The sequence below is a fragment of the Pecten maximus genome, chromosome 13 (assembly GCF_902652985.1).
Source record: "Pecten maximus chromosome 13, xPecMax1.1, whole genome shotgun sequence".
NCBI lineage: Eukaryota > Metazoa > Mollusca > Bivalvia > Pectinida > Pectinidae > Pecten > Pecten maximus.
Window position 1 is genome coordinate 11,649,186 of NC_047027.1, and position 13,679 is coordinate 11,662,864.

Consider the following 13,679-nt stretch of genomic DNA (forward strand, 5'->3'; position numbering starts at 1 on the left):
GTTAAAGGTCAAACATATTACTATATGTCTAGGAGTTAAAGGTCAAGTTTATCCCCACAGATATCCTGTCTATCCTGGAACACATGAACCACAGTCTGGAGAGTTGTCGACGTTCCCTCCTCAACCATCTAGAGCGACGGAGACAGATCTTCCCGCGATTCTACTTCCTGTCTATGGAGGATGTTCTTCACCTTGTTTGTAACGGTATGTTGTACTGATGTCGGGGGTTCACTAGAGACCATCATCATTGGTTCCTGAAGAGATGGTCTGTTACAGAAAGATGTTTTTTTTTTTAATTTCTCAAGTGAATAATATATCATTTCATGTAAGTTTCCATTCACATCTTTGAGGAAAAATATTCTTGATGTTAGTATATTATTTAACAATATTTGTAACATTTGGAGTGTAGAGAATGAATTTAAATATATGTAAGTAACTTACCTTCTCCAGCAAGTCAACAATTACTTTCTCTCTGTGTCATTCTAGATCATGACCTTGTCATTATTTTTACCCTAGATTATGACCTTGATATTATTTTTACCCAGTATTATGACCTTGTTATTATTTTTACGCGGTATTATGACCTTGTCATTATTTTTACCCGATATTATGACCTTGATATTATTTTTACCGGTATTATGACCTTGATATTATTTTTACCCGGTATTATGACCTTGTTATTATTTTTACCCGGTATTATGACCTTGTTATTATTTTCACCCGGTATTATGACCTTGTTATTATTTTCACCTTAGGTTATGACCTAAAACAGGTGAACCTGTTTATCAGTAAAGTATTCGAGAATGTTGGTAGTCTGGTGTATGAAGAGGTAGAGGACAACGAGAAATACAGCTTCATGATCACTGGTGTGCTTAGCACGCTAGGAGAAAAACTGGACTTTCTACAGGTAGGTAAATGCTATATGGGAACAACTTGACTGAAACCATGTATGTATATTATACACTGTTACGACTGTTACAAAAGTATGATAATGTAACTTAGCGTATCATCATGATATGAGAATGGAAGATAAGATCATAAGAAAAGACACATTGAAAGTAAGAATTTGGGCAGCACAGTGTTAACACACTTGCCTTTCACCTAGGAGATCAGGGTTCTATTCCCTAATGGGACATGACAAGGTTAGGGGTCACCTGCCCGATCAGCCCCCTCACACATTCCAACCAGGCCAAAAAGATTGATCAATATAAGTTAATATATTGTTAAGCAATTGTTCTAAAAATAAATGTAGTTTCAAATAACAAAATTCTAAAAGAAAATTGTAGTCTGTTTAGCAATTTCCCCAAAAATATATCATTTTAAGCTTCAAACTTTTGATAAAATCATAAAAAAACCAAAAAAAACCCCAAAACAACCTGTTCAATGTTTGAGTATCGATGACATCACAGATAGCTAGGTTGACTCATTGGGATAATCTCTTACAGCCTGTCACATGTGAGGGACAAATTGAGACATGGCTAACAAGCTTCATTCTGGGTCTCAAGAATGCTTTACAGTTCCAAATGGCAACAGCTATGGGTGTAGAGAAACCCAAACCCCGAACCAGGACAATACGGAGTGCTGGGTCGCGCAAGGTCACTGTAGCTGCACGGGCATCCAGTTCAATGAGTAAGGGAAAGGGTAAGTGGTAACTTATAATTTCCTTGTTGAAGTTTTTTTGTTTTTTTTGTTTAAAGTTATATACAAATCTTTACAGTTATAACAATATAAATTACTTTATCCATTAAAATGGAATATTGATGACAGAATTGAGTTTTCGTTGTTTCCAGACCTCACAGTTAAAATTCTGTTGTATCCAGCTAAATGCACTGTTGTGTTGTTGTATTTATGCTGTAATTAGCCAAGGGACCTACACTAAAGCTTTCACTTAAAGTAGGGGGGGGGGGCAGTATGGCGAGACAATGTACTAGAATTTGTTTTTACATTTTCATTGAACTGCTGACAAGGAAATGTGTGGTTTTATTACCAGACGTGGGCTTATTTCAGGATAAATACATTATGTACTTCATATTCAACCCTTGACATCAGAGTGTAATATTTGCCATCATGGTAAATCCTGACGTATAATGTAGATGCCCAGTTGTATGTATGTTTGATAATCATGCATGCTTATATATAGATCTCTCAGGACACTGAGTGTTTTTTCTCAAAGATTTTCACCTCTTTTATTGTTTAGGCTTTTCTTGTGCACAGTGCAGATTAATTACAGTAAATACAGTGATATCTTTCCATGGTTACTGAATACATTTCGAATCCTTATTCAATGTAGTATTATGTTACATGTGTTGTATTGTGCATATGTTCCAACTTCTAGAAGGTGGCATGTCATTTCCGTAAAATCTTCCAAACTGATGATGTACAATGTACATCTGATTTTATTCTGATACAAATGTTTTTGATCATTTTTAAATTTTAACTATAAATGTTTGTTTTTTAATGGTTCATTATATATATTTAAAAGTTTCATATAAAAAATAATGAATAACAGATTTTGGGAGAAAATTATGAAATTGACTTAAGTTTTTCTTCCAATAGATTCATTTCTTTCATGCTTTTCTTGAAAAAAGGCTTTTAAAAGAAAGAAAAAGAAAACCCCTCCGAAATGCAGCTTCATACATTTATAAGATATTAACGAGAAATTAATATGTTCTATGAATTTTAATATCATCCTTCAAGCAAAAGAGCTATTTGATATAAATCTTGTTAATGTTTGTAAGTTGGCAGTGTCACTGGATGACTTGTAATATGAGGTCATGATCTTTGCTCTCTAGGCTGGGAATCGCTGAAAAAGAAATTTGGAATTATGCAGACAGTACAAGGTTGAATCATCGTATATGTCAGAGAAAATTTGACTTTTTTTGTGCTCAGATGGGGTGGTCTGGTCTTAAAACTTTTTTCTGCCGTATGTATAGACAGTGGAACTTCGTTACTTGAAAAGAATAAAAAAAATAATCTACAGGAACATTACCGATTTTATGACTTTCTTCCAAATATAAAACACTTCTTAATATAGTTTAGTGTTTCCATTTAGATATTGAAAAAAAAATAAATTTCATGACATTTACTCAGACAAATAGTTGTATGATGAGTTGTGTCTGGATGATGGCTGGGTTTGGGTGTTTTTCCCCCGAGAGGTATTAGTTTTAAACCCTTGATTCATGATCAGCCGTCTCATCTAACGAAGTTCTACTCAAACATCTCATTGTATTCAGATCTTCAAATCTACCAACTCTTTTCTCAATACTTCTAAATCAATGGTTTTCTTAAGAAATTCAGTTTGGACTTCATGTTTCTTAAAGTATAATACATGTCATCTTCGCTAGCCAAGGCTTCTGATTACGTTACACTCCACGAACCCTTGGCGGATATAGTCGTGTTCAAACCGTCGCGCCCTGGAATCCCAGGGCACCCAATCAAATCGCGTTTTACATTCTGGCTTGGTTTCGCAGTAAACAAAAAATGCGGCACCCAGTACAGAGCTACATTGCCGACTATGTCATGGCATTTTACCTAAATACAAAAAATCAGTGTTTGATCAATTCATATAAGTCATTGATCACATATCTCATCGAAATGACACCAAACCTCGATGTGTGTTTGTAAACATCACCGATGAAGTAAATCGGTAACGCTTGTTTTGATTGGTCGAAAATTTCATGTGTGAAGGGTGGTAATTTCGAATCACCGCTAGAGGGCCAGAACTGACGCCTATATCTGCCAAGGGTTCGTGGAGTGTAACGTAATCAGAAGCCTTGGCTAGCGAAGATGAATACATGTATACATATATGTACATATCTAGGTCTATTGGTCGTATTGACTGGTACGGTAACAGGACTTGCAATTAGATGTACAACATGTTCCTATTGCAATAAAACAGGTTTAAATCAAATCAAATATGATATAACAATTGTCATATAAAACTGACTTATGTAACTACAATACTGTCAATATGAAATATTCACTGAACAAAACTAATCAGAAGTTCAAATTTTCGAGTAAATTCTACAAATATTATTTATTAATTTAAATAGCTTTAAAACATATGAAACAGACTTGTCCAAACTGAATTCTTGACTGAGAGATTCTAGATTGAGATTTGTGCTTGAGGTTGTGATTCTGCATGAAAACACAAATGTACAATGAATGTATGACTGCAGTAATGTTTCCACAAAAAAAATGGCCTAAAATGTTACTCTGAGCATAAAATGTTAGTGAAGCATTCACTTATTGATTCTACAGTATAAAATGTTAGTGAAGCATTCACTTATTGATCCTACATGTGTATGTATTTAATATGTTAAATCCCTTCCCCTACAGAACACTTTTGTTTTTTCAATTTTCAGTTGTTAAGTCTGTCTATGTATATTCTTTAGGAGCAAAAAAATAAATTTTACATTTTTCTTTTTCATGTAGGATTTTGGACGGTTACCTGTTTATGAGACATACCCTGTATCTGTGTTAATTCACTCTGTCACTCCTAACAAATCCAACACCTCTGTCAGTTACATGTACATGTATATATATACCATGTAGACAAAGCACAGATATTTGAATTAAACTTTATTTGAATAATAAACAATTTAGGAATAATCCTATTTAGTAGCCCCAATAACCTCTTCCCTTTTCCTGTCAATCTCTATATGTACACTATGTAAGTAAATCACGACCTTGTATTATGATAAATAAAGTTAATGGTCCTCATGGCTATCAATAAACATCTGATGATGAAACATTTACCAATGAATTTGATAGATGAGAATGTCTAAGTCAAGCATGCTACAAACAGTTTGTTGTTATTTTGATTGACTTTTGATCTAAATGCATGAAATCTATTTGTCAGAATTCATTAACGTGAGATGTGTGTATGTTGACATGCTAATGGTGCCTATGTAATTTTTAATGTATTACAAGCAATACAACATTTTAAAACCATTTTGTGTCCCAGAGTTAGATAAACTGGTAAATCATCAATTTACTGCTACTGTTATACAACTGTAATAGTAATTTGTCTCATCAACGCTGGAAAGGTTGTTTTTATTTCAATTATTTTTTTTTTTTTTTTAGGTAAAATAAAACTGAAAATTGAGAATTGTTTAAATCATTTGGCAAATCCGTGAAAATTTGAACCATTGAAAAAACAACATTTACAGTATTAAATTGTAAATTGATTTGTTATTATTAATTAGAACAATTTTTTTCAAAACAGATTATTACACCAGATTGTTTTTCATATATGTACATTGTGTCAAATATTTCAATTATATTTGATAAAATTGAACAAAATAAGATTGTCATAATTCAGCCAATTCTAACAGTTAAATAGCTATAGTTCATAAGGTTTGTATACACATAAAACATTTTTTTTTCTTTAGATAAAAGAACATTATTTCCACATAGATATACTGTAGGTGATAAAACATTTTCCTGATTTTGATCTACAGAAAAGAAAGAGGTTGGCAGTAGAACAAGTAGCCGAGCCGCCAAGCGTGATGCCAAGGAGCCGATGAGTCGTGCCTCTTCGGTCGCCGACCAGCTCCTGACAGAGAATGATAGAGGAGACCAGCAGAAGTCATGGACGCTGGATCATGTGAGTGAAGTCGTGTACCTGGCCACGCGCGTCCAGATGACAGAGAAGATCGAGTCAGCCCTGAAGGAGTTAGAGGGCGGCACCAAGGACAGTCTCCAGGTACATTTATATATAGTCCAGTCTGTTTAGAAGAGTAGACTTTTTATATATATATAATTATCAACTGTAATTTTACAGAAAAACAATTGATTTATAAAACTACAAAATATGTGTATACTTTAACACCATAGATTTTTTGTAGTCTAAGAGAAGTTTTTGTTAATATTGAATGAATGTAAAGATTTTTTTTATTAATTATATTTTAATTAAGTACATTGTATATAAAAAAAGTTGTTCCATTTGGAAAGTATCTGATTTTGCTATTTTATTTGCCCCTTGAAAACAGCAAAAGACAGGACCCCTTAAAAATGTCAACTAAATTTGAGAGTATAATTAATTCATTACCTGGTGAAATCTGTTATAAAACTTGATGTGATTACAGAACGCCTTACAGAAAGTGAATCACAGTATCAGGGCTACCACAGTCCTACTGAAGGGGCTGGAGGGAGAGAGGGAGACCAAAGGTCGTAACGAGGTCAGCGAAGGAGGTATGCAACCATTACAAATATCGTATGTTCTGATAATATTATTACAGTCGTCATAAAAATCTAATCTAATGCAAAGAAATATTGGTGACGTTATTAAATTGTTGACGGGACATCATTGTATTGTCGCTGTGACATCATGACATGACATCATTGATGACATGACGAAATGCAATTGTTGAAAACGTGCAAAGAGCATGTGTAGCTTGTCTCAACCTTGGGTGAGAAGAAAACCTCACACCAGTAAAATTATAGATATCTCTGTCCAGAGTTAGAGAAATTTGTATCTCAAATCAAATATTTTTAAGATGTTATTGTCAATGATATTCTCGGACTATACCTATATTTTATGTGTACCATGCTGCTAATTTTGTAGGTCGTTCTATGAAGGATGGAGAAAAAGAGGAGTTATCAGAGTCGGCGTCTGTGGCAGGTGCCCGCAGTAGTTACGCTGCCTCACTTACTGGAGCCTCACGTAAGGGGTCAACGTTAGATGTTGGTGGCGGTGAAACGGCACGGACCCCCATCCCAGAGGAGGAGGGGTCCACCAAGGGGGATGAACAGTCGTGTAAGTGTGGCTTGGTACTGGCTAATTGGCATTGTGTTTCTGGTCTCATTGTGGTCACAACCTTAGACCGTCCTAAACCTGACTTTTGATTTCTGACTTAAGGTTAATTTTTCTGTCAACATAGATATCAAAATCAACATTAGGAGTTTGTTAGATCAGTCCCAAGTACCACATACACATAATCAACCATACCTTACATTGCCGTATAATTTGATCATAGAGTATACAACTCAGAAAAAAGAAGAGATTAAGGAGCTCTTTGAGCGATTTTTTGAGTGATAAACATGTTTTTTCACAAACAAACAACAAAAAATAGACGAAAATACTATTGTCCTTGGCAATCAGATGAGGCTGCTGTTGTACAGCCTTATGGTCAGGTTGAGGAGCTCTGTGGTCACACAAACATTCTAGTAACTTAAAAATGAAATTTTGGTGGATTTTAATAATGTCAGGTCAATTCCTTCAAACTATTATGTAATAAAAAATAGCAGTTACTGAAATTTCCGTACACACTTTGAATAAATATCTATTAAACCTGGTATGAAAATGGCAGTTATGTAATTTATGTGTGACTGTGACTTTTAATGAAAGCAGGCTGGTGATTTTTATTTGTAGCCCAAGTTTAACGTAATTGATGTTTCTTTTTATTTTTAAAGTACTTTCTTGGTAATACTATACTTGCATATACACAGTGACTGTGAACCATTATCTATACGTTTGTGTGTTCTATGTAATGTCAGAGCTGGGTGCTCACTAATTCTATATACATGTATAGTGTAATATTTAATTAATTATGGGTCATGTAAGGTCAGTATAATAATCAGACGATTGGAAACCTTGTATACTTTATGTTTATATAATTTTGTGTTCAGGTGCTGGTGGCATAGTTTAAATTGTCTTTATAACCATGTTTAAATAATTAACAATATGGTTTTGGTGTAGCAGTACATTGGATGACTACTGCAATTAATGATATTCATTGTTTGATTAGTTAAAGATATGATTCTGATTAATTCTGCTGAAGAAAAAGATAAATGATAGAAAATATAATATTAACTGGACAGGTACACACATTCTGAAAAATTGTGAAAGTGGAAGGGATGGTAGAATTCTGATCAGGGATAGTAGAACTCTGATCAGGGATAGTAGAATTCTGATCAGGGATAGTAGAACTCTGATAAAAAATAGTAGAATTCTGATCAGGGATAGTAGAATTCTGATAAAAAATAGTAGAATTCTGGTAGAATTCTGATCAAGGATAGTAGAATTCTGATCAGGGATAGTTGAATTCTGATAAAAAATAGTAGAATTCTGATCAGGGATAGTAGAACTCTGATAAAAAATAGTAAAATTCTGGTAGAATTCTGATCAGGGATAGTAGAACTCTGATAAAAAATAGTAGAATTCTGATAAAAAATAGTAGAATTCTGATAAAAAATAGTAGAATTCTGATCAGGGATAGTAGAACTCTGATAAAAAATAGTAGAATTCTGATCAGGGATAGTAGAATTCTGATAAGAAATAGTAGAATTCTGGTAGAATTCTGATCAAGGATAGTAGAATTCTGATCAGGGATAGTAGAACTCTGATAAAAAATAGTAGAATTCTGGTAGAATTCTGATCAAGGATAGTAGAATTCTGATCAGGGATAGTTGAATTCTGATCGGAGATAGTGGAGTTCTGATCGGGGATAGTAGAATTTTTTTTTATTTAAAAAAGGATATATAGTTATATATGGTATTCAGCCCTAACAGAGCCTCTTTATAATATTTGTATATAGTGTTTAGCCCTTATGGAGCCTCGAGTATATTATTTATATATGGTATTTAGCCCTTATGGAGCCTCTTTATGATATTTTATATGGTGTTTAGCCCTTTTGGAGCCTCTTTATGATATTTATATATGATATCTAGCCCTTATGGAGCCTCTTTATGATATTTATATATGGTATTTAGCCCTTATGGAGCCTCTTTATGATATTTATATATGGTGTTTAGCCCTTATGGAGCCCCAGACATTGGAGCCAGTGGATACAATGAACATACTGGCAGCCCCTCCCATCACCACATACAGCAAGAAAGAAGAATCTAAGGATGAACCCCCACAGGGAGAATCCACCGACATGAAGCTGATGTTGTTCCCGAGTCAGATACAGAAACTTACCTCCCTTCTTGCCCTTCTTGCACATGTACGTGACTTCCTGGAGAGAATGATTGAAGCGGAGGACACTGCGGCCGTGTCAGGGTTTGAGTGGCGATCACATCTACGATTTTACTTCAGCAAGGACAACAGGGCAGTCAGTATCAAGGTAAATAATCAAACAAGGGGAAATAACTCTGCCATGGTGAGGAAAGTTACTGTAGATATATCAACTTGATATATGTCCAGGTCTTTAACTTGAAATAATATTACAAACAGAAGACATATATACATATATATATCAAATAAACACTTGTATTAAAGAGAACAATTCTTCCTTCCAGCAACCAGCATAGTACATTGAAAAAAAGGCGAAAAATCTAATAAATTCTTGACACAATTACCAGTATATAATGGACAACTTAAGACACACATTTTTAATAGGTACATGGTTACTTACAAATAAAAACAAATGTATCATACATGATACCAGTAGTTTCCAACACGATTATAAACCAGAATTGAACACTATGTATATTTCATTTACAGACACTTGACTCTCAATTTGACTATGGATACGAGTACATCGGCTCCAGTCCAAGGGAGGTAATCACTCCTCTCACTGAACGAGTGTTTGTCTCCCTTACACAGACGGTGAAGGCTCACATGGGGGCCATGTGTGTTGGTCCGATGGTAAGTAAGGGAGATAACCGATGTAAACAAGGGGAATAATTCTATCTCTTTCATCGTTATAATAAGCTTTTAATTGGCAGTATATTCTGCAGTTCCATTGTCAAACCTGCCAATATGGGCTGCCAATTTACAGAATTTACTGTATGGAATAACCTTTACATAATATGCTGGACATGTTACATTTGCTAACTTGTACTTACAGGACAGTGGTAAATTTGAGCTGGTGCACGAGCTTGCCCGATGCCTTGGCTATCCTCTGTTCAAGTTCAATTGTACATCCACCATGGACTACATGCAGCTCCATGACATATTCCGAGGCATGGCTTCAACAGGATGCTGGGTTTGCTTCAACAACATCAGTAACCTCACGCCAGCCGTCCTCAGTGTCTACGCCCAGCTCATATCGGCTGTTATGGGCGCTCTTAGAGCCGGGAAGGCAGCTGTCCATCTACAGTCGGACGACATACAGCTGAACGCTGCGGGAGCTTGCTTCGCACTCACCGACAGTGCTGTACAGGTACATCATTACAGTCTCCAATAGTTACTCCTTTCCCAGCTCAGTCTGTACAGGTACATCATTACAGTCTCCAATAGTTACTCCTTTCCCAGCTCAGTCTGTACAGGTACATCATTACAGTCTCCAATAGTTACTCCTTTCCCAGCTCAGTCTGTACAGGTACATCATTACAGTCTCCAATAGTTACTCCTTTCCCAGCTCAGTCTGTACAGGTACATCATTACAGTCTCCAATAGTTACTCCTTTCCCAGCTCAGTCTGTACAGGTACATCATTACAGTCTCCAATAGTTACTCCTTTCCCAGCTCAGTCTGTACAGGTACATCATTACAGTCTCCAATAGTTACTCCTTTCCCAGCTCAGTCTGTGCTGTTTCTGTAGGAAAGGAATTTAAGGATCATTGGTTTAATCTTTCTTTTTAAAAAACATTTTAAGTGAAGTCAGTAAGGACATATACATACATGGTGACCTGTTCTTCCTGATTGTGAAACATTTGTTGGCAGAAGTTTGATAACCTGTTCCTCTCGAATTTCACATTTCTTGACAGAAGTTTGATATCCTCTTTCTCACCAGGTACAGCCGGGAAACCCAGAGAAGTTGCTACTGTACTCTTCTTCTACAGCAGCCATCCCCGACTACATCATGGTCCAGTTCCGTACCATCTCTGTTCTCCAGCCTGACCTTCACCTTGCGTTAGAGGTCATGCTATCAAGTCAAGGTCAGAGTCTCTGATTATTTATGTATAAAGAACTATTGATGTTATTTAGACAAAATTTCTCATGAGCATGTGTAAACAGTGTGCAAACAGAAGTTTAGAAATAGTATATAAATGTTATTTTTCAAAAGAAGAAATTATAAAACTTTTCAAAATTAAGGGCGGACAAAGCTAAATATGTAATGGATTGTTCTTTGAAAAAAATTAAGTTAATTAAATTTTTATAAAAATGCTTCAAAACATAAATAATGTAAGCAATATTGATAACAAAGATAAATTACTAGATTTAAAATAATCAAATATTTCTCTGTGTTGTAACAGGATTTGTGTCGGCTCGTGTGTTGGCAAAAAAGACAATGACACTGTATGAGTTGTGTAGGAAACTGCTGGGAACCAATGTGTTTATCACAGAAAATATCACTCTGGGTAAGTTACGGGGACATCACAGAAAATATCACCCTGGGTAAGTTACGGGGACATCACAGAAAATATCACCCTGGGTAAGTTATAGGGACATCACAGAAAATATCACCCTGGGTAAGTTACGGGGACATCACAGAAAATATCACCCTGGGTAAGTTACTGGGACATCACAGAAAATATTACCCTGGGTAAGTTACTGAGACATCACAGAAAATATCACCCTGGGTACGTTACGGGGACATCACAGAAAATATCACCCTGGGTAAGTTACGGGGACATCACAGAAAATATCACCCTGGGTAAGTTACGGGGACATCACAGAAAATATCACCCTGGGTAAGTTACGGGGACATCACAGAAAATATCACCCTGGGTTAGTTATAATGACATCACAGAAAATATCACCCTGGGTAAGTTACTGGGACATCACAGAAAATATCACCCTGGGTTAGTTATAATGACATCACAGAAAATATCACCCTGGGTAAGTTACTGGGACATCACAGAAAATATCACCCTGGGTAAGTTACGGGGACATCACAGAAAATATCACCCTGGGTAAGTTACGGGGACATCACAGAAAATATCACCCTGGGTAAGTTACTGGGACATCACAGAAAATATCACCCTGGGTAAGTTACTGGGACATCACAGAAAATATCACCCTGGGTAAGTTACGGGGACATCACAGAAAATATCACCCGGGGTAAGTTACGGGGACATCACAGAAAATATCACCCTGGGTAAGTTACGGGGACATCACAGAAAATATCACCCTGGGTAAGTTACAGGGACATCACAGAAAATATCACCCTGGGTAAGTTATAATGACATCGCAGAAAATATCACCCTGGGTAAGTTATAATGACATCACAGAAAATATCACCCTGGGTAAGTTACGGGAACATCACAGAAAATATCACCCTGGGTAAGTTACTGGGACATCACAGAAAATATCACCCTGGGTAAGTTACGGGGACATCACAGAAAATGTCACCCAGGGTAAGATATGGGGACATCACAGAAAATATCACCCTGGGTAAGTTATGGGGACATCACAAAAAATATCACCCTGGGTAAGTTACTGTGACGTCACAGAAAATATCACCCTGAGTAAGTTACTGGGACATCACAGAAAATATCACCCTGAGTAAGTTACTGGGACATCACAGAAAATATCATCCTGGGTACGTTACGGGGACATCACAGAAAATATCACCCTGGGTAAGTTACGGGGACATCACAGAAAATATCACCCTGGGTAAGTTACGGGGACATCACAGAAAATATCACCCTGGGTAAGTTACAGGGACATCACAGAAAATATCACCCTGGGTAAGTTACTGGGACATCACAGAAAATATCACCCTGGGTAAGTTATAGGAACATCACAGAAAATATCACCCTGGGTAAGTTACTGTGACATCACAGAAAATATCACCCTGGGTAAGTTACGGGGACATCACAGAAAATATCACCCTGGGTAAGTTACGGGGACATCACAGAAAATATCACCCTGGGTAAGTTACTGGGACATTACAGAAAATATCACCCTGGGTAAGTTACGGGACATCACAGAAAATATCACCCTGGGTAAGTTACGGGGACATCACAGAAAACATCACCCTGGGTAAGTTACGGGGACATCACAGAAAATATCACCCTGGGTAAGTTACGGGGACATCACAGAAAATATCACCCTGGGTAAGTTACTGTGACATCACAGAAAATATCACCCTGGGTAAGTTATAGGGACATCACAGAAAATATCACCCTGGGTAAGTTACGGTGACATCACAGAAAATATCACCCTGGATAAGTTATAGGGACATCACAGAAAATATCACCCTGGGTAAGTTATAGGAACATCACAGAAAATATCACCCTGGGTAAGTTACGGGGACATCACAGAAAATATCACCCTGGGTAAGTTACTGTGACATCACAGAAAATATCACCCAGGGTAAGTTACGGGAACATCACAGAAAATATCACCCTGGGTAAGTTACTGGGACATCACAGAAAATATCTCCCTGGGTAAGTTACGGGGACATCACAGAAAATATCACCCTGGGTAAGTTACGGGGACATCACAGAAAATATCACCCTGGGTAAGTTATGGGGACATCACAGAAAACATCACCCTGGGTAAGTTACGGGGACATCACAGAAAATATCACCCTGGGTAAGTTACTGTGACATCACAGAAAATATCACCCTGGGTAAGTTACTGGGACACCACAGAAAATATCACCCTGGGTAAGTTACTGGGACACCACAGAAAATATCACCCTGGGTAAGTTACTGTGACATCACAGAAAATATCACCCTGGGTAAGTTACTGAGACATCACAGAAAATATCACCCTGGGTAAGTTACGGGGACATCACAGAAAATATCACCCTGGGTAAGTTATAGGGACATCACAGAAAA

At 36.6% G+C, this 13,679-nt stretch overlaps 1 protein-coding gene across 1 annotated transcript in view; it reads left to right on the forward strand.

The window, feature by feature from the left end:
• The window catches only part of LOC117341280 (dynein beta chain, flagellar outer arm-like), a 101,462-nt gene that overhangs the window by 22,597 nt on the left and 65,186 nt on the right, over positions 1-13,679 (forward strand). Inside the window, 11 exon segments of the mRNA XM_033903135.1 lie at positions 61-204; positions 756-907; positions 1,446-1,641; positions 5,463-5,707; positions 6,090-6,195; positions 6,569-6,760; positions 8,758-9,068; positions 9,449-9,592; positions 9,795-10,109; positions 10,682-10,826; positions 11,145-11,249. Of these exon segments, the coding sequence (XP_033759026.1) occupies positions 61-204; positions 756-907; positions 1,446-1,641; positions 5,463-5,707; positions 6,090-6,195; positions 6,569-6,760; positions 8,758-9,068; positions 9,449-9,592; positions 9,795-10,109; positions 10,682-10,826; positions 11,145-11,249 (2,055 nt within the window).